General features: G+C 47.9%; 1 protein-coding gene across 1 annotated transcript in view; it reads right to left on the reverse strand.

Annotated features, from left to right (window-relative positions):
* Positions 1-638: 638 nt before the first annotated feature.
* LOC309807691 (uncharacterized protein) overlaps positions 639-20288 on the reverse strand; it is a 165018-nt gene continuing 145368 nt past the window's right edge. The window contains exons 5-8 of the mRNA XM_082627546.1: positions 6884-6988; positions 3039-3146; positions 2534-2686; positions 639-863 (exon numbers count right to left, since the gene is read on the reverse strand). Of these exons, the coding sequence (XP_082483672.1) occupies positions 747-863; positions 2534-2686; positions 3039-3146; positions 6884-6988 (483 nt within the window). The 3' untranslated portion in view covers positions 639-746. The remainder of the gene's footprint in view (positions 864-2533; positions 2687-3038; positions 3147-6883; positions 6989-20288) is intronic.

Here is a 20288-nt window from a genome sequence, read left to right on the forward strand (position 1 = left end):
TGTGTTCTTTGATGACTGGGTACTTGGTCTGTCCTGATGGCCTGTGACTTGACCTACTGGGCTGTCTTGGTGCGGCAGAATGGACAGCGTGAGATGGAGTTAGAAACCTGGGTTCCAGACCCAATTCTTGAATTTACTAGCTGTGTGACTTTAGATGGGCCATTTAACCTCCCTGGGCCTCAGCTTCCTCATTTGTAAAATGAGGAACATAATGCTATTTACCTCCCAGGGCTTGAGAGAGGATTAGACGAGAAGTGTTTTGAACACCGCAGAGCGCCATATAAACATGACTCACTGTTATGGAAGCGATAAAACTGGTTGCTGTTCACATTTATTATAATAAATTCAGATATAAATGCAGTATACCATGGCCCCAACAGCCCATTCTGTCCTGTGGCCCCAGTACACGCCCTGGGTTTTCTCAACTGCGGGCTTCTCAGAGCTCCTTGGAGGTGTGACATTTGGGTTTGTCACTACCCAAACACATAATTGCATCTACCAGGCCTAGGAGTCTGAATTTCAAACTTATTCTTCATATGCCTGTGTATGTTTACATTCATAATATCTGTGAAAAGAAGCCCTCTCCTCACACACTCCAAAATACAGTATTGTGCAAAATACCAGTCTAGGAAGCAACATACTAGGGTAGCAACCTTTAATGTCCTAAAAAAGCATCTTAGTAGTTGGACGCAGAAGAGTTACACTGACTCACGGAGGATCACGCGAGGCCCAGCGGGGCGACGTTTCTAGTTCCTTCCACCAGGTTTAGAAAACAGAAGGCTCTGGCTGGATTTGCTGGACATTTCTCTCTTCAGCATCTCCCTTCCTTGGTCCATCTTTGGGGTGCCTTTTCTGGCTCCAACCTACAACAAGCAAGAGCAACAAATGCCCAAACTCTATAATTGTAGGGAGATCCCCAAATATTTCTCAAATGGCATTTTTTTTTACTCAAAATAAAATCTTTGTTGTAAAAAATATTTATATACACACATAGATGTGAGCAAAACGAAGGTAAAATGATCCACCATTATCACACTACCCACAGGTAACCTTATTCACATTTTGGTGTACACTCTTCCAGATACACAGATAACGTTTTCTTCTTACATTTGCATCTTTTTTTGAACCAGGAGTTTCTGATGATAGGCAATTTCATTGGGATGGACTTTCTCTCGAAAAGCTGTTACTGAACTGAATGCCTTATGTCTCTGATGTCTTAGGAGGGTAAAATGCAGCATACTCTAGGGGGTCTGTCTAACCCTTTTCTGAGCACTACTCCTGGATCCAGGCAGCCATGTGTGTGACTCTGTCCCTGGTCATAGCTGATCGGGCACTTGGCACGGGCTGGGCTTTTAAGATGGTCACTCCCAGGATTTGGGGTTATGGGCTCTAAGATGCTACTTGCTTCCTGGGCTGGTCCTTTGAACTGGGGGACCATGAGGTCATTCCTTCCTGTCACATGACTGGAGAGAGCAGAGATCAGGGGAGGCACACAGAGACACAGAGAGGAGATACGGCCTGTGTGTGCGTGTGCGCATGCTTGTGTGTGTGTAAAAGAGATGATGCCTAAGATCTGATGGCTTACCAGTTCTATTTCGAGGCCAGGCTCTCTTTCAGCTCCCAGTTTTTATGAGGCACTCACCCCTATATCCTTAAAAAAGCCCCCTCCCCCTCCCTTTTTTTTTTTGCGGTACACGGGCCTCTCAGTGTTGTGGCCTCTCCCGTTGCAGAGCACAGGCTCCGGACGTGCAGGCTCAGTGGCCATGGCTCACAGGCCCAGCCGCTCCGTGGCATGTGGGATCTTCCCAGACCAGGGCACGAACCCGTGTCCCCTGTATCGGCAGGCAGACTGTCAACCACTGCGCCACCAGGGAAGCCCCAGGTGGTTCTTATCGGCCAACTTGGGGAAAACCTTCTTCTAAGACTTTGTGGCTGAAAATGTAGTCTGCAGAGCTGTGCTATCGGTACCAGCTGGGAGCTGTTCAGAAATGCAGAATCCCAGGCTCCCCCCACCCGAGACCTGCTGAGTCACAATCTGCATTTCAACAACATCCCCATATGATCCGTGGACACCTTTGAGTTGAGAGGTGCCACTGTAAAGTATCCTCTAATTGGCTGGTTTCTGGAAAAGTAAGTAGCCGTTTTGGCCATGTGTTTCCCCTGATATGCAGGAAGAGAAAGCAAAAGACTGAAATACTATTGGTTGGTCTTGCACTCACTGAGACACAAACCAGGACCCGCAGTAACGACTGGGATTTGTATCAATAAAATCAGCTGCGGTATATAAACAAAGTACCATTTCTAGACATTTCAATAACCTTGCCTCTTCAAGTTGATCTTCAAGTTGATCTCTGAGTTTTAGGATTCAAGCTTCATGTTAATTCCTCCTACATCATTCACCCTCTTTAATTAATTTAGCTCCCAACAAGGAGTTGCTGAGATTTCTCCATCTAAGTACATGCCCTCTGTTTCTCATAGGAAAGCCCATTTCATCAGTTTCCAGTAGTAAAGAGAAGGACGGGGACCACCTTACCGATTTCTCTCCCATTAGCCACTTGACTCTGGCTTTCAGCTTCTCCTCTTGCTGTAGCCTTTCCTCGGTCAGCTTCTCCTTCTCTGCCAGATGCTGCCGTAACTCTTCTTGCAGCAAATACTGCTGAGTTTCCCGAGAACTGTTAATCTTCATCTGAAATGAGGGGAAGGGGAACTGCAGCTGATGGGGGACAGGACTAACGCAGGAGTCATTTCCACTACCTTTGGGGGCGGGACAAAGGTTCACGCAACTTTCTTCAAAACACAGAAAAATGATGCTTAGCTTAGTAACTAATAGCGAAGTAGTAGAGCATCGAGGTTAAGAGCTCAGGCTCTAGATCTAGATAGAATCTCAGCTCTAGTTCTTTCTAGACACTTCTTCGTATAGAAAATAAGCGGGTGAACTAAGGCAGGCCGTCTTCCTCCTCTTTCATCCCTGCCGGCCGCTTGGGTGCGGGATTCCGTGGAGAGCACGGGCCCGTGAAGGGGCTCTGCAGCACGCCTACCTGACCTACTGCCCTTTCCAAATTGGCTTTAATGAGGTTTTCTCTGTTCCTCATTTCTTGCAGCTGAAGCAATTTCCTTCTGGAATCCTCCCGAAGCTTCTCTTCCACCTGAAAGGATAATGAAAGCGTGGGCTTGCTGCTAATGTGATCATCATGCCCTCTGGGGAAACTCTTCTGGGGGGGCTAATGGCAGTGGGGGAGCCCCTGAGGGGTAGGGACAGCTGCAGCCCAGCAGCAGGGGTCACAGGCATGCACAGGGTGGAGGCAAACTCACAGGGAGTTGCCCCCTACTGGAAAGGGCCGAGCTCTGCACCCGGGGCTCAACTATGTTCTACCGCACACTCCCATCCCAGCTCGGTCCCTAACAAGCCGTACGACACTCGGAAAGTTATTTCACTGCTCCGTGACTCAGTGTCGTCATCTGTCAAATGGGGATGATGATACTAGTATCACTGCATAGAGTTATTGTGGGGATTCGATGTTTGGAATAGTGCTTAAGGGCTCTGTGAGAGTGTTAAGTACTGTTGTAACCTATGAAAGGTGGACGGGAATGTCCGCCGTACAGTCTCGTTCTAATAACTCGTGATGGGTACTTGGAAATGTTATGATTGGGTTTATTTTCATAACTGTTTGTCGTCACCACTTTGAGCACACTCACTGGGGTAACCTCTCTGGAGGCTTGCCAAAGCAATGTCTATTAAGAATTGCAGCCTGCAAACGAAGGCATTTAAAGTGGAGAAGCTTGCCTACTCTTCCCCCCTTGCTTGGGTAACAGTCAACGCACGGTAAGCTTGGGCGAGCTCCACGCTACCCTTGGCTGGCCAGTGTAGGCCTCGCAGCTGCTCAATTCTTGGATGCACCTGCTGAGCCCTGGGCCCTGGCACTAACAGGAAATGAGGCAAACTCTCGTAAATAAATGGAAAGTTTTTGTGCTGAAACAAATTCACAGGCTGTTTTTTTAGGGATCTGAAGAGGGGGATCACAGGGATGTAATAAAAGACCCAGAAAAGCCCTTAAGAGCTTTCTTCTGAGTAGTGTGGTCCAGTGGAAGAGCCTCTACCCAGCTCCGTTACCTTGGAAAAGTCATCTAAGCTCTCTGGGCCTTAGTTTTCTCCCAGGTCTAAACATGCTCTGACTTCTATGTCAGCAGCCTTTTTCATGTGCTGCAAAAGCCAAGTCCAGCCTTGGACTCTGCCCCTGTTTGTGTTCTGCATGAACAGCCCCCGTTCCCGTCCCCAAGCCTCAGAGTCACCCTCAGCGTCCGCCCTGCTCCCTGTCTCACACTCGGGGGTCTCACGCCTGTCCACCAACCCCTCTCACATGCAAGCTGGACTGTGACAACTGGCCTCCTCGCCTCGAGTTTAGTTTCTTCCAGTGCTATCTTAACGGTACTGTGAGAGTTACACAGCTATAAGGCAGCTCTGTCCAACAGAACTTTCTGCAGCGGTACAGGTACTCTGAGCGAGCCTGTGTTGTCTAATACGGCAGCCACCAGCCACATCTGGGGATTGAGCACTCAAAATGGGGCTGGTGTGACGGAGGAACTGAACTAAAAATTTTAGTTAATTTTCATTAATTTCAGTGTAAACAGTAGCATGTGGCTGTTTGCTACGCCAGCGTCACTGAAGTCAGACGAACCTGGAGTCAGACAAAACCGACTGTGCCATTGGGCTAGTTACTTTACTAGTAACTAGTAGCCTTGACTTTCTCATCTGTAAAATGGAGAGGATGATTTCTAGATCACAGCGCTGTTGTGAAGATGAAGAGATGAAATGTTCAAGGGAACGCCTAGTACGTGAGAAATTGTAACTATCATTTTCACCCTGATTACTGTCCACGAATGTCATTGCATCAGTCACTTGTTCAGAAGCCTTAGTAGCTCCCCACTGCCTGTGTGGTACAGAGCCCAAGCGCCTGAAGTAAGGCAAAACACCAAACCAGGGATTCAAGAAGCCCCTACGAACTCTGAACGAGGTAAATAAAACTGAATCCACACCTAGATAAACCATAATAAAACTGCTGGAAATCAAGGGAAAAGACAATCTTAAAAGCAACCGGAGAAAAAGACAGATTATGCAAAGGTACAACAGTTAGGCTTACAGATGACTTCTAAATAGAAATAATAGGAGCCACAAGACAATAGTGACATATCTAATGCTGTATCTAATGTGCTGAAAGAAAAGAATTGCCTTTGTAGAATTCAATACGCAGTCAAATGTGTTTTAAGAATGAGGGTTAAATATACATCTCCAGACAGACACACAGGCACATCTGAGAATTTGTCATCAGCAGAGCCACAATGAGGGAAAACATTAAAGGGTATTCTTCAGACACAAGAAAAATGAACCCAGGTGGGTGATCAGAGATGCAGAAAAGATAAACAACAGTAAGGGTAATGTGGGGATATGATACTGACTATATAAAAACACTAATAATGTCTGGTGGGGTTTTAACTATCAAGAGGAGTTTAGAAAATGACAGCAATGGCTTATAAATCTGGAGGGGGTAAGTGAAGTTAAGGTGTTTGAAACTCATTGCACTGTCAAGGAGAAGGGCATAATTATCAACTACTATTGCCTCTTGGTAAGTTAAGAATGCAGGGCTTCCCTGGTGGCGCAGTGGTTGAGAGTCCGCCTGCCGATGCAGGGGACATGGGTTCGTATTCCGGTGCGGGAGGATCCCACATGCCACGGAGCGGCTGGGCCCGTGAGCCATGGCCGCTGAGCCTGTGCATCCGGAGCCTGTGCTCCACTACGGGAGAGGCCACAACAGTGAGAGGCCCGTGTACCACAAAAAAAAAAAAAAAGAATGCATTTTGTAGTCTTCAGGATGACTACTAAGAGAATAGTAGAAGAGTGAAAAACTTAATTAATGTGTGATTTTGGTGAGTCAAGGATGAAAGCTATTGTCTTACTATTACTAAAAGAATAGTAAAAAAGTGAAATATTTCCAAGCTAATAGAGGGGGAAAGTGGAATAAGAGAAAACCATCCACTCAGAAGGAGGCAAGAAAGGAGAGAAAAAGGAACATACCACAGATGGTACATCTGGTATTGAGCAAGAAGGTAGATTTAAACCCCAGGACACGAGTCATTACATGATATAAATGGACTAAAAGTCAAAATTGTCAAACTGGATTTTGTAAAAATGATACGCTATTTGGAAGGCATATGTCCAAACCTTAAGACAAAAATTGACAGAGAACGTATGAAAAAGATATGGTATGAAAACTCTAACAAACAGAAAGCCAGTGATGAAGCTAAATGACAAAGGAGAAGTTAAGGGAGAAACACTACTAGAGATGAAAAGGGACATCTCATGATGATCTAAAGTTTTGCTCTACAGGAAGTATTAGGATTCTAAATTTATATGCACCTAGTAACACAGCCTCAAAATATATAAAGCAAACATCGTTCATATTAAAAGAAGAAACACACAAATTACAAACATGTTGAGATTTTTAAAAACATTCTCAATGATGGAACAAAAAGACAAAAAAAATCAATATGAGAATTTAAGTTAGAACAACATCATTGGCAAACTTGATTTAATGGATCAATTCTTTCTTAGATAATTTCACAATTAAGATCTGAAGGCAGTCTAGGGTTGTGGTTACACACAGGAGCTTTGGAGTCAGGCAGACCTGGATTCAAGTTCTGCCACAACTATTTTATGCAAGTGAACTTGGATAACTTCCTTCACCTCTGTGAGCCTCAGTTTCCCCAACTGTAAAGTGGGGTTAATACCAGTATAGACCGCATGGGGTCATTGTGAGGATGAACAGAGATGATGCAGGTGGAGTGCTTGCCCCAGAGTGGTTCCCAGGCCGACCTGTCCCTGCCATACCTTGCTCTTTTCCCGCAGCGTCATAGAGATCAGGCTCTGCTCGGTACTGCTCCTTTTCAGCTCCACCCTGAGCTTCCTCATTTCTTTTTCCATGTCACGGATTTGCTGAAAGAGTTCCAACAACAGGGAAGTCAACTTCACAACTCATTTCATCCGGTTCATTAAGGCAGAAACCTAGTCTGAGATTCGCTTCATTCTTTCCCTTGGGGGACAATTCCACATCTTTGAGGCAAAGTAGACTTTCTTTCAACGGATGCAATGAAAGGGCTGGGTGAGGGAAAATTTGAGTTTCTTTTGAAGATCAGCATGGATCCTGGATTAAACAGTACAAGATACCTATCCACTCATTAGAATCTCTTTCCTTGGGGTATATTTTTGTGTTCAATCTAAATAAGGGCTGTTTGGAAGACACAATGGGCACAGTTTGGAAGAAAAGAACAATGACATTTTTCTTTTTTCTCATTTGAGGCAGAGAAGTGTGCTCCTGACAGAGAGAAGAACACACGTCTCCTGCCCCCGTCCCAGGCACCGTCCTTCCCAACGGATGGAAAACGTATGCCTGGTGATGTGCACGAGGGTTCGGGCCGGTACAGGGGGTGAACATTTACATTGAGTGGTCATTTTTTCATTGTATTGATTTTTATGTTCACCTTCCATAGAAGGCCAGTGATACATTTGCTTTTTATTTTGTTTTTATGAATTGTTGTAAAATTGAATGTATTTAAGTAAAAATACTTCAAGAAGAGTTGTGTTAATAGCAGTGCTCAGGGCTGTGATAAAACTTGTGACAGTGGATCATGAAAGTCTGGGCATCACAAGTCCAGGGGTAGGGACCACAGTGAATTTCCAGCAGCATATGGTGGCCACCTCCCATCCCTTTCCCCAGGGGAAACCTGATGAGGGGCCTTGAGCCAACTGCCCAGAAAATCTGGGGAGAGTGTGTTTTCCATGGTCTTTTCACCCATCTCTTTGAGGCCAGCAAATCAAAGAATTAGGAGACTACATTAACAGACAAACACCCAGAAAGCCCCAGAGCTTCTGCTAGCTAATGGGCCAAGGAACCACTCCAAAACCCTCAAGACCACAATCTAGGCTTTCAGTGGACACCTAGGGGTCAGGAGGTTCAACGCACGGTTTTGCAGAGTTTTAACTCTTTCTCTTGGGCTTCCCACTTCTCCTTCTGGGCATCTTCCTTCTGTAACTCTTCTTTTAGCACTGAGCACTGTGGAGAAAAAGGACAAGGCCACGGGGGCTTGGCTGGGGGTCCCAAGTACCTGTGTTCACGCCCAGGAGTGTTTCCTGCTGTATAACCCAATCACACCTCTGAATTCTGAGAGGCGAGACCATTTGTGTGATGGGAGCACGGGATCCTGCAGTCGTTCCCAGTTCATGCCTCTCATGAGTTCTGAGGAATAGAGCGTCTAAATTCCTCTTCAAAAGCCAGCAAACTTCACTGCAGGGGAAATCCAGCTTTGTAGACTCTGGGTACTTAGGGTGCAGGAATTGGGATGTTTTCACGCTGTGACTGGTGAGGGTGGAGGGGGCCGAGCCAGTGAGCTGGGGTCCATCTTAGGGCTTTTGTGCAGGTTGCATCTCAAAGACACAACTGCCCCGACTGGTGTGGAGGGGTAAAAGGAGCTGTCTTGCCCGAGGGCGGCTTGGCAACAGGCATTAACGGCATAAGGATGGATGTGCCTTCTTTTGACCCAGCAATTCCCACTTTAGGAATGTACCTTAAGGACAATGACTAGAGAAATAAGTAAATCTGTAGTTTCAAGGATGCTCTTCACAGAATTGTCAGTAACAGTGGAAGAAAAAAAAAAAAAGAGGAAACAACCCAAGTGTTGTTTAGAACAGCAGACCACTTATAACACTGGGTACATCCAGGAGAAAGTATGTAGCTTTTAAGACGAATGATAAGAGCGTTGATTTATTAGAATGGAAAAATAATAAGTATTTAAAAATTTAAAAAATGTGCATAGTATAAATTAACTATAAAATGATTGATTGATTGATTTCTAGGCAATATATAGAAACAAGACTGGAAAAACAGACATGAACATATTAACACTGATTTCTCAAGGTAGCATTTCCTCTCCTCTCTTTTTAATTTTTCTTCTCAATGTCATCTACTTATTTTTCTAAAATTAACACACATGATGTATGTCATTAAAAAAAAGGCATCTCAAATGTTCACAAGAGCAGTACCCTTGGTGGTGACGAACCCTTGTGCTATTGGCCAGCACAGTCTAGAGGAGAAGGGACCTCATTCCAAGGTCAACGAGGAAGGGGAAATGGGGACATAAATCATTCAAATGCATTTCAGGAGGTAGAAGAGCCAAGCAGGTGCTGTCTTTGCAGACTCCTTCTACTTAGCACCAGCTCTGCATCCCCTTCCCATCACTAACACACACACACACACACCACATTAAACAGCTGTAGCACATGCCTGGGAAGACACTCTGCTTGGGAGAAACGAATGCAGAGGGCTTGGCCAGGCAGCCGACCTCAGGCAGAGGCAGAAGAGCACAACGAAAACCAGCCTCCCACTTCTCGCAAAATGATTTTGTCATCCCCATTTCACAGATGGGGAAATGGAGGCCAAATAAGTTACAATAAAAGAAAGCTCTGGGATTGGACCCTGGTCTGTCTGATCCCAAAGCTCATGCAGTGCCTTTCACCAGCTCCAAACTGGGTATGGTACTACGTACCAGGTATTACTTATTGTGCCTTTTCCTTGGAACCTCAAGATCTGTTCTCACCCCACCCCCATGCAGACCTAGCTATCGGGTAGCCTCTGGGAATCTCTGAGTTGCCACCTGAGATGAAAGCTTTGAGGTTTTACCTTGACTCACAGAAACAGGCACATCATGCAAATACTGAGAAATCTTATCCTATAGGGGCAGGATTCTAAAGTTGGCATTGAAGGCAAGATTTGCAAATAGTCAAAGTTACATGTAAAAAGCTCTTTGCTTGCCTACCACGTTCATCTTCCATAGAGACATTCTACACACTAAAGTCTAAGGAAGAAATGAGCGTCTGCGTGTTTGCATCTGGATCTTCAGACGTTCTGCTTTGAAGACAGTTATGAGAACCAGTGGTGCCGGGACCACGATGCAGCCGTGTGGTCATCCGTGCTCACAGAGAGATCGTATTCTGTTTAATGTTAAACTTTGCAATGGCAGTATATGCTCATAGGTGGGTTTGTTGCTGGGATTAAACAAACTCATTTATAATAGGGGTTAGAAAATGTCTGCTGGATTTTAAAATCTATTATGCTTATTCTGAGCCACATACACGCTGTCCTTTGAAAGGCTTCAGAGAAGTTGGCCACCTGCCCAGCAGCTACCCTCCCTGTGTCCTTGGGCACTGGCCTCATCTCACCACCGTGTGTCATGTGACTCCACTGTGTCTGCTTTTCGCAGCTACAATTTGCTGATGACCTGACCCTCGCTCTGGAGCTGAGGGCTTCGAGCTGGTGATCCTTTTCTTTGTTCTCACTTTTCAGTTGATTCACCTCCTGTTTTAGTTGTTGAACTTGACCATCCTTTACTAACACGTCTCTTTGCAAAGATGACACCATCTCTGTAAAAGAACCAAACAAACCAAAACAAAAGACTCATGGAGGTCAAAGAGGCAGGAAGGATTATTGGCAACACCATGGCTGTCAGCCAACGTTCGGACAAGACCTTCCAAGCCCGGGCCACCACCGGTGCCCGCTTAGAACTGGGGAGGCTTTTTCCAAGGGTCCCAGAGCAGGAATGGGAATGAGAGCAAAGTCCACGGAACAGGGTTTGAGGCTTCAGTGAGAATGAGGGGCAGTCAGCACCAGCGAGAGGAGAAGCCTTTGGGGGCCTCTTGTGGGCACAGGCCAGGCAAAGCTGGAAGGAGAGGCCACACCATGGGCCTGGGGAACAAAGGCCCAGCACAGGGAAGGTCCAGGAATTCTTCTCCAGAGGCCAGGACACGGGCGTGTGGCAGAGGGCACTGCTGGACACTATTGATGGGGTGGGTGGTTGGTTTCTCAGTCCTCTGAGTTTGGACCCCTCTCTACCACTTATTAGCTTGGTGGTCTTGGACAAGCTATTTCACCTCCCACTGTCTGTCCTACACAGAGTTATTGTAAGCGTCAAATGAGACGGTATGCCCCAAAACACAAAGTGGCTAAATTATGTTTGTTCCATGGCGCCTATGATTTTTCTCGGCAGCCAGCTTCCAAAATGGCCCCAATGATCCCTACCACCTAGAATTCATGCCCTGTGTAGCCCCTGCCACCGTGAATAGGGCTGCCATGTGTCACCAATATGATACTGTGGAAATGACGGACTGTTTCCTCTCAGGCTGGGTCATAAAAGACACTGTGGCCTCCTCTTTGCTCTCTCTCCAATCACTCACTCTGGGGGAAGCCAACTGCTGTGTTGTGAGGACACTCAAGCAGCCCTAGAGAGAAGCATGTGTGCTGAGGGACTAAGGCCTGCAGCCAATAGCCACATGAGCAGCCATTCTGAAGGGGGATCCTCCGGCTCCCCCCGAGGCTTTAGATGACATGACTTATGTCCCAGCCGACATCTTGACTGCAACTCATGAGAACTAAGTCACCCCCCTCTCAAATTCCTGAACTACAGATACTGGGTGAGATCATAAATATTAGTTGGGGATTTATCCATTACATTTTGGGGTAACTTGTTATGCAGCAATAGATAACTACTCCATTACTGTAGTATCATTTTTTTAAAACATCTTTATTGGAGTATAATTGCTTTACAATGGTGTGTTAGTTTCTGCTTTATAACCAAGTGAATCAGTTATGCATATACATATCTCCCCATATCTCTTCCCTCTTGCATTGTAGTATCATTTTGAATAAAAGTGGGAAGAAGGGTGCATAAATGCAGTGGTATTGGGTTATCTCCTACGGTTCTTTTCTTGAAAGAACATCAGGCCCAGTTTTAGTGGTAGGTATCAATCAAGAATGTCTATGAAATAAAGCACAAAATGCTCCAGAATTCCATTTTAAAAATGAGCTTTGCCTCCAGGACACAGTTCAGTTACTTGGAAATCCCTCTGGGGCTTGCCACACTTTGAGTGGGTCCAGCCCATCTCAAGCATTATCCCAACCCAGGTCTGTCCGACTCCCTGATCGGAGAAGGTGGGATCTGAGACAGGCTTGATGCTTGGATGAGGTTTCACTGGCCGACATACGGGAGGAAGGTGAGGACCAGCGAGTTCATCCTTCCATTCCTGGTGCCCAGAACAGCACCTAGCCTGGGGGAGGTGCTCAGAAAATACCTGAGGACATCCCAAGTGAGGGAGGAGAATAAGCAGAGACCTGGGGGCAGCAGGGGGTGGGGCTGGGTGTGATTAAGTTGCAGAGTGAGGCAGAAGAAAAGCACAGATTCATACAGAGATGGGGATTCACATGCGACTCAATGCTATGCCTGGCTTCTACAGCTGTGGGCATGTTTCCTGCTACGCGCTGGCTGCCTTCAGAGTGATGTGCCCCTCCGAGGCTCACTGCCTCCTCCCTGTCACCTGCTTCTCTCCCTCCCCTCGTCTGTGAGTGGTCCCATCCTCTTCAGGTCTCTAGGCATGTCAGTTCCTGCTTAAAAACCTCCACTGGATTCCCAACACCCTTGGAATAAAAACCCAGACCCCCCGACCCTGCCCAGCCCCACAATCCCCTGTTCACTCCATGCAGCCTCTCTTGCCCTTGGCTTGTCCTTGCCCACCTGAAACAGGTCCTCTCTAAAAGAAGGACATAGCGGTGGAGGATACAACATGAACTGGTTAGAATCGGCTAGGTCCAAGGGGGCGTAAGATTCGGCTTCCAGGCGAACTGGAGCCCCATTACAGGCTCATTGTAATACATGAGCGAAATGACACACGCACCAGCACCAGGACTGTTCCGAGGCTGACCATAAAGGTCAAAAAGTGGGTGGTGGGGCTTCCCTGGTGGCGCGGTGGTTGAGAGTCCGCCTGCCGATGCAGGGGACACGGGTTCGTGCCCCGGTCCGGGAAGATCCCACATGCCGTGGAGCGGATGGGCCCGTGAGCCATGGCCGCTGAGCCTGCGCGTCCGGAGCCTGTGCTCCGCAACGGGAGAGACCACAACTGTGAGAGGCCCGCGTACAGAAAAAAAAAAAAAAAGTGGGTGATGGCCCAATTCCTGGAAATCCCCGCCTCTTCCCCAAAATATTAGAGTTGTCCCAATCCTCCCACTCATTAGCCTATAAAATTACCCAGCCCATAAAAACTAACTGCCCCATATTTGGGGGTCTCTAGCCTTATGAGATGGCCCACACTCTGTCTGTGGAGTGTGTTTCTCTCTAAAGAAATCCACTTCTTACTTTGTCTCTCACTGAATTCTTTCTGCATGAGACATAAAGAACCTGAGCTTTATTAAGTCCCGAGACCAGATGAGTGATCTCGATTAAAAGATAGTGGGTTCTGACTGGGTTCGAGTCCCAGCCCACGGGTTCAAGTCCCACCTGAGTTCCATGGTTGCACACCCACTAAGCTGGTCCCCCTTGGCCTCCCCCCTTGAAGTGCTGGCCACCACGACACACAGTTTATTTTCTCCCCAGCAGCACTGCTCTCTGAAGTGGGCTTGTTTATTCATCCCTTTACTTTTATTGTCTGTCAACCCCTCCCAAATCTGCGAGTACAGGAACCTGACTGTCTTGCTTGGCTCTCCCTCCCCGGAGCCTGGAACGGGGCCTGACACCTAGTAGGGGCTCAAGAAACATGTGGAAGCAATGAAGGAATCCAGGGAATCAAAGCTCAGCCACAGCTGTGCGTTGGCTGCCCCTCTCCCAACCCAAGCCCTTTATCAGGGAACCACCTCTGATCAAATTAGAAAATGGTTTCCCTTGGGCCCAAGTGCACTCGGCTGAAATGGGTGAGACCATGGGTGCCTTAAAGGAGTGACCCCATTTTGTCCACGCTCTAGTTTGCACTCAGGCTGCTTTGTGGAACCACCCAAGCCACAAGGCGACCTGTGTTCTCCCTGGTGGGGCCAGTGCTCAGGAGACCTTGTAGCCAAGAGATACCATTCTCTCAAATATTTACCAGGCCCTGCCCTTGGAACTGGGTGGCAAGAAACCTCCACTGAGGGAGAACTCTAATGCACCGACACGGGTGATCCCTGAGGCTGCACCCAGGTCACGGGCACAGGTGCGCTGGTTGACTGGTGATGTCTGCAGGGGGAGGGCAGAAGCTCTGGGGCCTGAATGCAGAAGGGCCTCACCTGACGTGATGGCGGCGTCCCTCCTTAAGTTCTCGGCCTCGTGCTTCAGGGAGGTGATTTCTAAGTTTCTCTCAGACAGGGTCTGGCTCAGCACCTGGTTGTAGCCTTGCTGTAGGGCACTGATCTGTGGAAGGAGGCAACACACAGTCAGAGGGGGCCAGCCAGGCCTGCAGGACACGCCGGTACTTCTCCAACATTGGGCAGAGTCGGGTTGATCTTGGATCGGGGTGTTGGGGAAACCAAGGTTTTCAGTTGTCACTAGTGGAAGGGGCAGGAGGGGGCCTGTTCCTTCAGTGACCACCATGTCATCGGTCCTCGAGACACGGACCTTATCTTTGTGGCCACCCAGGGGCTCCGGTGCTGCTGTCTTCCTATGACCTGTGGGTTTTCATCCATAAATAGAACAGCTGTTGGTTCCAGATCATCCAGCACTGACTGGATGCACAGCAAAGTTCAAGAGCCGGGAGCAGGTTATGAAAGGAATTCCCTCTAATGAGAATAGAGGGTAGTTTATACCTCACAGAACACTCCAGAGTTTACAGAGCCCGTTCACACATGCTACACTGATACTCGTCACAGCGTTGCTGAAGGCTGACATTCCCATTAATGTGCCCATTTTGCAAGGGAGCCAGGTTGAGACTCAGAGAGGCGAGGCCCCCTTCTTGGGATCACGTGGCTGGTCAGACGTGGAGTCTGATTCAAACCCAGTCTTTAGTTGCCTGGTTCCTCCTTCCCAGGTGGCTCTAGGAATGAGCGTGAGAAGTTGGAGGCTGTAAAGCATGGCATGGACTCGGGAGCCGGACTGTGGCCTTCAAGTCCTGCCTCTGCCAGTTAACGGGCTTTGTGAACACAAGGAGGACACCATATTCTGTTTCCTTTTGTTCAGTCTGTACGCGGGGTGATGGTAGTCCCAACCTGATAGGATTGTTAGAAGTATTTTAATAAGTTAACATGTGTACAGGTGCTCAGATCATGCCTGGCACACGGCACAGGGGGATGAGCTGTGACGGTCCTCTCCTCTGACTACCCACGGGGTGTTTTTTAGTTTTGTTTTGGGGTTTTTGTGTGTTGTTTTTTGCGGTACGCGGGCCTCACAGTTGTGGCCTCTCCCATTGCGGAGCACAGGCTTCGGACGGGCAGGCTCAGTGGCCATGGCTCACGGGCAGAGCCGCTCCGCGGCATGTGGGATCTTCCCGGACCGGGGCACGAACCCGTGTCCCCTGCATCGGCAGGCGGACTGTCAACCACTGCGCCACCAGGGAAGCCCCTATCCATTCATCTCTTGATGACACTTAGATTGCTTCCATATCTGGGTAATTGCAAATAATGATGCTCTGAACATTGGGGTGCATGTATCTTTTCAAATACATGTTTTTGAAAACACGTGTTTTTGTTTTTTTCGGATTTATACCCAGGAGTTGAGTTTCGAGGTCATATGGTAGTTCTATTTTTAGTTTTCTGAGAACCCTCCATACTGTTTTCCACAGTGGCTGTGCCAGTTTACATTCCTACCAACACTGTACCAGGGTTCCATTTTCTCTAAAAATTGTAAATTTTCTTCCTAGGTGTAATTGAGATGGTAGTTCAATAATAACATAAGATCAGGCGAAGTCTAAAGAAATTTTAGAAAACCTGGATAAAGTAAGAAAACATCTGTTTGCTGGCATCTGAATGTTAGAGAGACACCAAGACATGTGGGCCAAGTTCTGGAGAGAAGGGAAACACAGACGCAAGCTTGACATTTGGTGCAGCTTTTCTCCTTGGGGCATTTGCGGATTCAAATCTAACAGCCTAGGAGCTGAAAAGCCAAGGAGTTCAAAAGACTCTAACCACAGAAGCTGCTGGCATCCCTTGACTTGTAGGTGCAGCACTCTAGTCCTGCCTCTGTGGTCACTGCCTCCGCCTCTTCTTTGTATATAATCTCCTCCTGTCTCTCACTTATAAGTACACTTACAGATGGCACTTAGGGCGAGGATAGTCTCAACTCAAAATCCTTATATCTGCAAAACTTTACCTTGTAAGGTAACATTCTCAGGTCCCAGGGATTAGAGCCTGAGATCTTTGGGGCCACCAGTCAGCCCACTGTAAGCCCTAAACGTCTTCTCTCCTGAGGAAGGTCTAGGCTGGGCAGAAACCCCGACAGACATCTACCAGAGGCCAGATTGAGAGCCCTTTTAGAAGGTCATTTCTCAGCTCATTTGGAACCTTGCTAATGCCTTTTTTTCTTTTCTTTTCGGTACGTGGGTCTCTCACTGTTGCGGCCTCTACTGCTGCGGAGCACAGGCTGTGGACGCACAGGCTCAGCAGCCATGGCTCACGGGCCCAGCCGCTCGGTGGCATGTGGGATCCTCCCGGACCGGAGCACGAACCCGTGTCCCCTGCACTGGCAGGCAGACTCTCAACCACTGTGCCACCAAGGAAGCCCTGCCCTTTCTTTTTTCCTCCTGTTTGTCCTCAACAGGGGGAAGCATTAAGAGTAAATGAGGGGCTTCCCTGGTGGTGCAGTGGTTAAGAATCCGCCTGCCAATGCAGGGGACACAGGCTCGAGCCCTGGTCCAGGAAGATCCCACATGCCGCGGAGCAACTAAGCCCGTGCCCCACAACTACTGAGCCTGCGAGCCACAACTACATTAGATATCCTTGACTTATTACACTCTATGCCCATTACTATTTTCACCACCTCCCTCGTAATGCTTGAACCTTGGCTATGACCCATTGTCACCTCTGGACAAATAGTTTCTGCTCTATTTTCTGTCTTCTGTCCTTCTGGGCCACTTCTATCTACCATCATTACCCAAAGAACTGACTTTACAGATTCTATATGCCAGTGTGTAAGACTTGCAGTGTTTTAAGAAGTATCCCAACTTCATGATGGTGATTTGGGGTCATTACTAAAGCACTCGGGATCATACATATTCTTTTAAGGTAGTTTTACAGCACAACGCACATTGGTATTTTTCTATTAACAGAGTAGGAAATTGTGGGTTGATGTGCAGTTATTTCGATTAAGAAAGCAAGATATGAACACTGCTTCTTTGCTGGGGTACTTGGCACTGCTCTTTCTCGTGCTGGGACATAGTTTGCGCCTTTACAGCCTTGCATCTAGGCGTACTGATCAGACTAATGTTTGGCTTTATTGGATACGTTGACCAGTCTGATTGATATTCTGGTACATACAGGGTACTTGGTCATGGTTGCTCACCTCTGAACCTCAGCTTCATCACCTGCAAAGTTCAACTAACAGCATATCCGCTTTGTGGGGTTTTTAGGGATTTGGCAAGCGTCATAGTGCCTGGTACATGCTAGAGACTCAGGTGATGCAGTAATTACTCAAATGTGCATTTTCAGTGGATCCTTCCCACCTGGACAGGGTGACAACATAACAGCCTTGGGAGAGTAAGAGCAGGACAAACAGCAAGGGCAGCGTGGGCCAAGGGAAGGAGGTGAGAACTGACATGCAGGGAGCCCTCTTGCTGGTATCACCAGAGGGCCCATAGTGAGCCAGGATGTGGGGAGAGACTGGCCACTCAGTAAGACCAGGCCAAGAAAGGCCGTGTGAGGGGGCTTAGCTTTTACCTTGTGGTAGAGGCCATCCAAAGGAGAAAGTGGAAGATGGGTAGGTATAGACTTCTCCCTTAGGAATTGTCCTCAGGGTCTGTTTATCTCCTGGCAGGGTGCGTTCAACGAGTTGGCCGCTCCAGCACATTCTAGAGAGGACTGGCCATGTCTGACCTTCTGGAGATACAGCCCTGACCTCCTGGCCACCTCACTGAGGAGAGGGCTCATGGGGGAATCAGCTTCACTCTGCATCTGTCCACCAGTCCTGCACCCTGGACTCCAGGACCACTCACTTGCAAGAGGCACATCCAGCTGCCAGAGGAAGTGACATTTCCTGACTCATCTGGCTAAGAATGAGCAGAGTATCGCTGACCATTCCAGGGGAGTAGATGCCACAGAAGATGAGGATGCGGACAAGCCACAGAAGATCAGAAGGAACAAAGGTCAGTCCACGTGGGAGTTCACATGGGTGCCTCACAGTCCCCAACAGGCCCTCGAGTTTCCCTTCCAGCCCAACACACACTCCACCTGCCCACAGTCACCTGTGCCACCATCACAGAGCCCCACAGAGCTCCAAACATCCTCAAACACACAAACTCCCTACTTATAAGCAAATGCCTGACTGTGTGCCCAGAACCCTCCTGCTCCAATATACATGCACTACAAACCCCAATAAAATCACAGCCACAGTCTTGAATACAAAAACACACCCCCAACGGCCCCTGATAATCAAACACCTAAATCCTCATACCCCACAAAAATCCACCCAACCCCATATAACCCCTCAATGCAAACACACAAACCCTTCAACAAGAGCCAAATATATTCAAACCAAACTCACATACTTCTTAATAGAAGACACAACCCCCCAAATCCAAATAGAACACATACAGTCCACGCACAGCTGTCAACATCCACGTATGTACAATGCCTCAGGAGCTGAGACAAACACAAAATACCATTAGAGAGACACAATGTTTCCAACCTTCTCCTAAATACTCCCCCCAGAACACATCATGACCTCACACCCCCGATACAAACATACACCCATCTCCCTCTTGAGATGCTATAAACAGCCTCTGTCACATCCCCTGATTATACACACACAGCTGGCAGCCCCAATTTACACTGACAACCCCAATCTCTGCAAATTCCTCCACATCAAAAATACACTCCCTGGACTCTTACCCTACAGGATGAGCATGTGTATAACCCCTGCACTCTGAATACACACAGATCCAACACACAGAGCATTAAAATGCATACCCCTACCTCTTCTCAAATGCCTGCACACGTAGCCTCAAAACACCCAGAAGCAGCCCACCACCCAGCCACACCATGCTACACCAACCGTACACTCACAAAGGCACTCACGCCCCTCATCTCTCCCCAGATCACACATACACAGTCTCTACACAGCTTTACTATTACCCCAAACCATCCTATGCCCGAAACATACATCCAAGAGTTCCCCACACAGCCCTAACCGATGATAGAGGCAGCTCTACCAGGGGCATCACGGTACCCTGAACGAGCAAATGCCGCTGAGGTTAAGTGCCTCCTATGTTGCTGCATTTCTTGCTGCTGTTGCAAATCATCCCTTGACCCCACCCAGGCTGACTGGGACACCCTAAACAGGCAGTGGCAGCATAGGAGTCAGGAAGAGGAAACTCCATTCCAGGTGCTCCCTGTCACCATCCATTGCACCAAAACATCAGATGACCAGCATGAACAAGAAACAGAGACATGTAACTATACCATGGTTGAAAGGCAAATTTTTCTAGAAAACATTTGTCCAAGGGAAGGGGGAGAAGGGTGCTCCCCCTAATTGTAGAGCCACGCGGTTACGATTCAAAGAAACGGCAGATACAGTCCAACAGGCGTGGGGCTGCATCCATGTTGTAGCTGGATACGAAAAAGATAATTTTTCGGAAGCCCCAAATCTCGCTTGCCAGTAAAGGCACATGGGCCCCGCTGCCCCATTGGCCAGGAACCCAGCAGAGGACGCTTAAGGGATATAGGGACTTCTGGGACCCTTACTGATCTCCACCAAGGGGTGGTGCCATCACACAGCTCCATCCTTCATGAGATGACTAACAGACCTCCCTGTATTGGCAGCTCTGGAGATCGGGGGTCCCTAATGATGTCAACTTGAGACCGCCCAAGCACAAGTTAGAAATTTTTGCTCAGGCGCTGCAGACTCTTCAGGAGACTGGAGTGATGGGTAGCTGTCACCTCTCCGAATCCTGTACCCTGACCTCTGCCAACGCCTCTGCCTTAGGGACCTGGCAGATCCCTGGAGCGTGGCCCTCCTCTGGGACACTTGCCCATATACTTCTCTAATTTTCCTTGGGACACACATAAACAAATTTTCTTATGGCTCTCATTGACCACGGGAGCTCAAATTACAGTGCCTCCTGGGAACCCCTCCAATTATAAGCAAGGGCCACACTTTAGATTACAAGGCATAGTAGTCAGGGGAGTAGAAAGCATTCAACTTCCATTGAATGTCACTATTGAAACAATCTTTATTAAAAATCTTTTAGTGGTGGTAGCCCCTTTGGCCCTACCCTTTCCCGTTACAGCTATGGATGCCTTGAT

The sequence above is a fragment of the Mesoplodon mirus genome (assembly GCF_964341445.2).
Source record: "Mesoplodon mirus genome assembly, chromosome: 7".
Classification (NCBI taxonomy): domain Eukaryota; kingdom Metazoa; phylum Chordata; class Mammalia; order Artiodactyla; family Ziphiidae; genus Mesoplodon; species Mesoplodon mirus.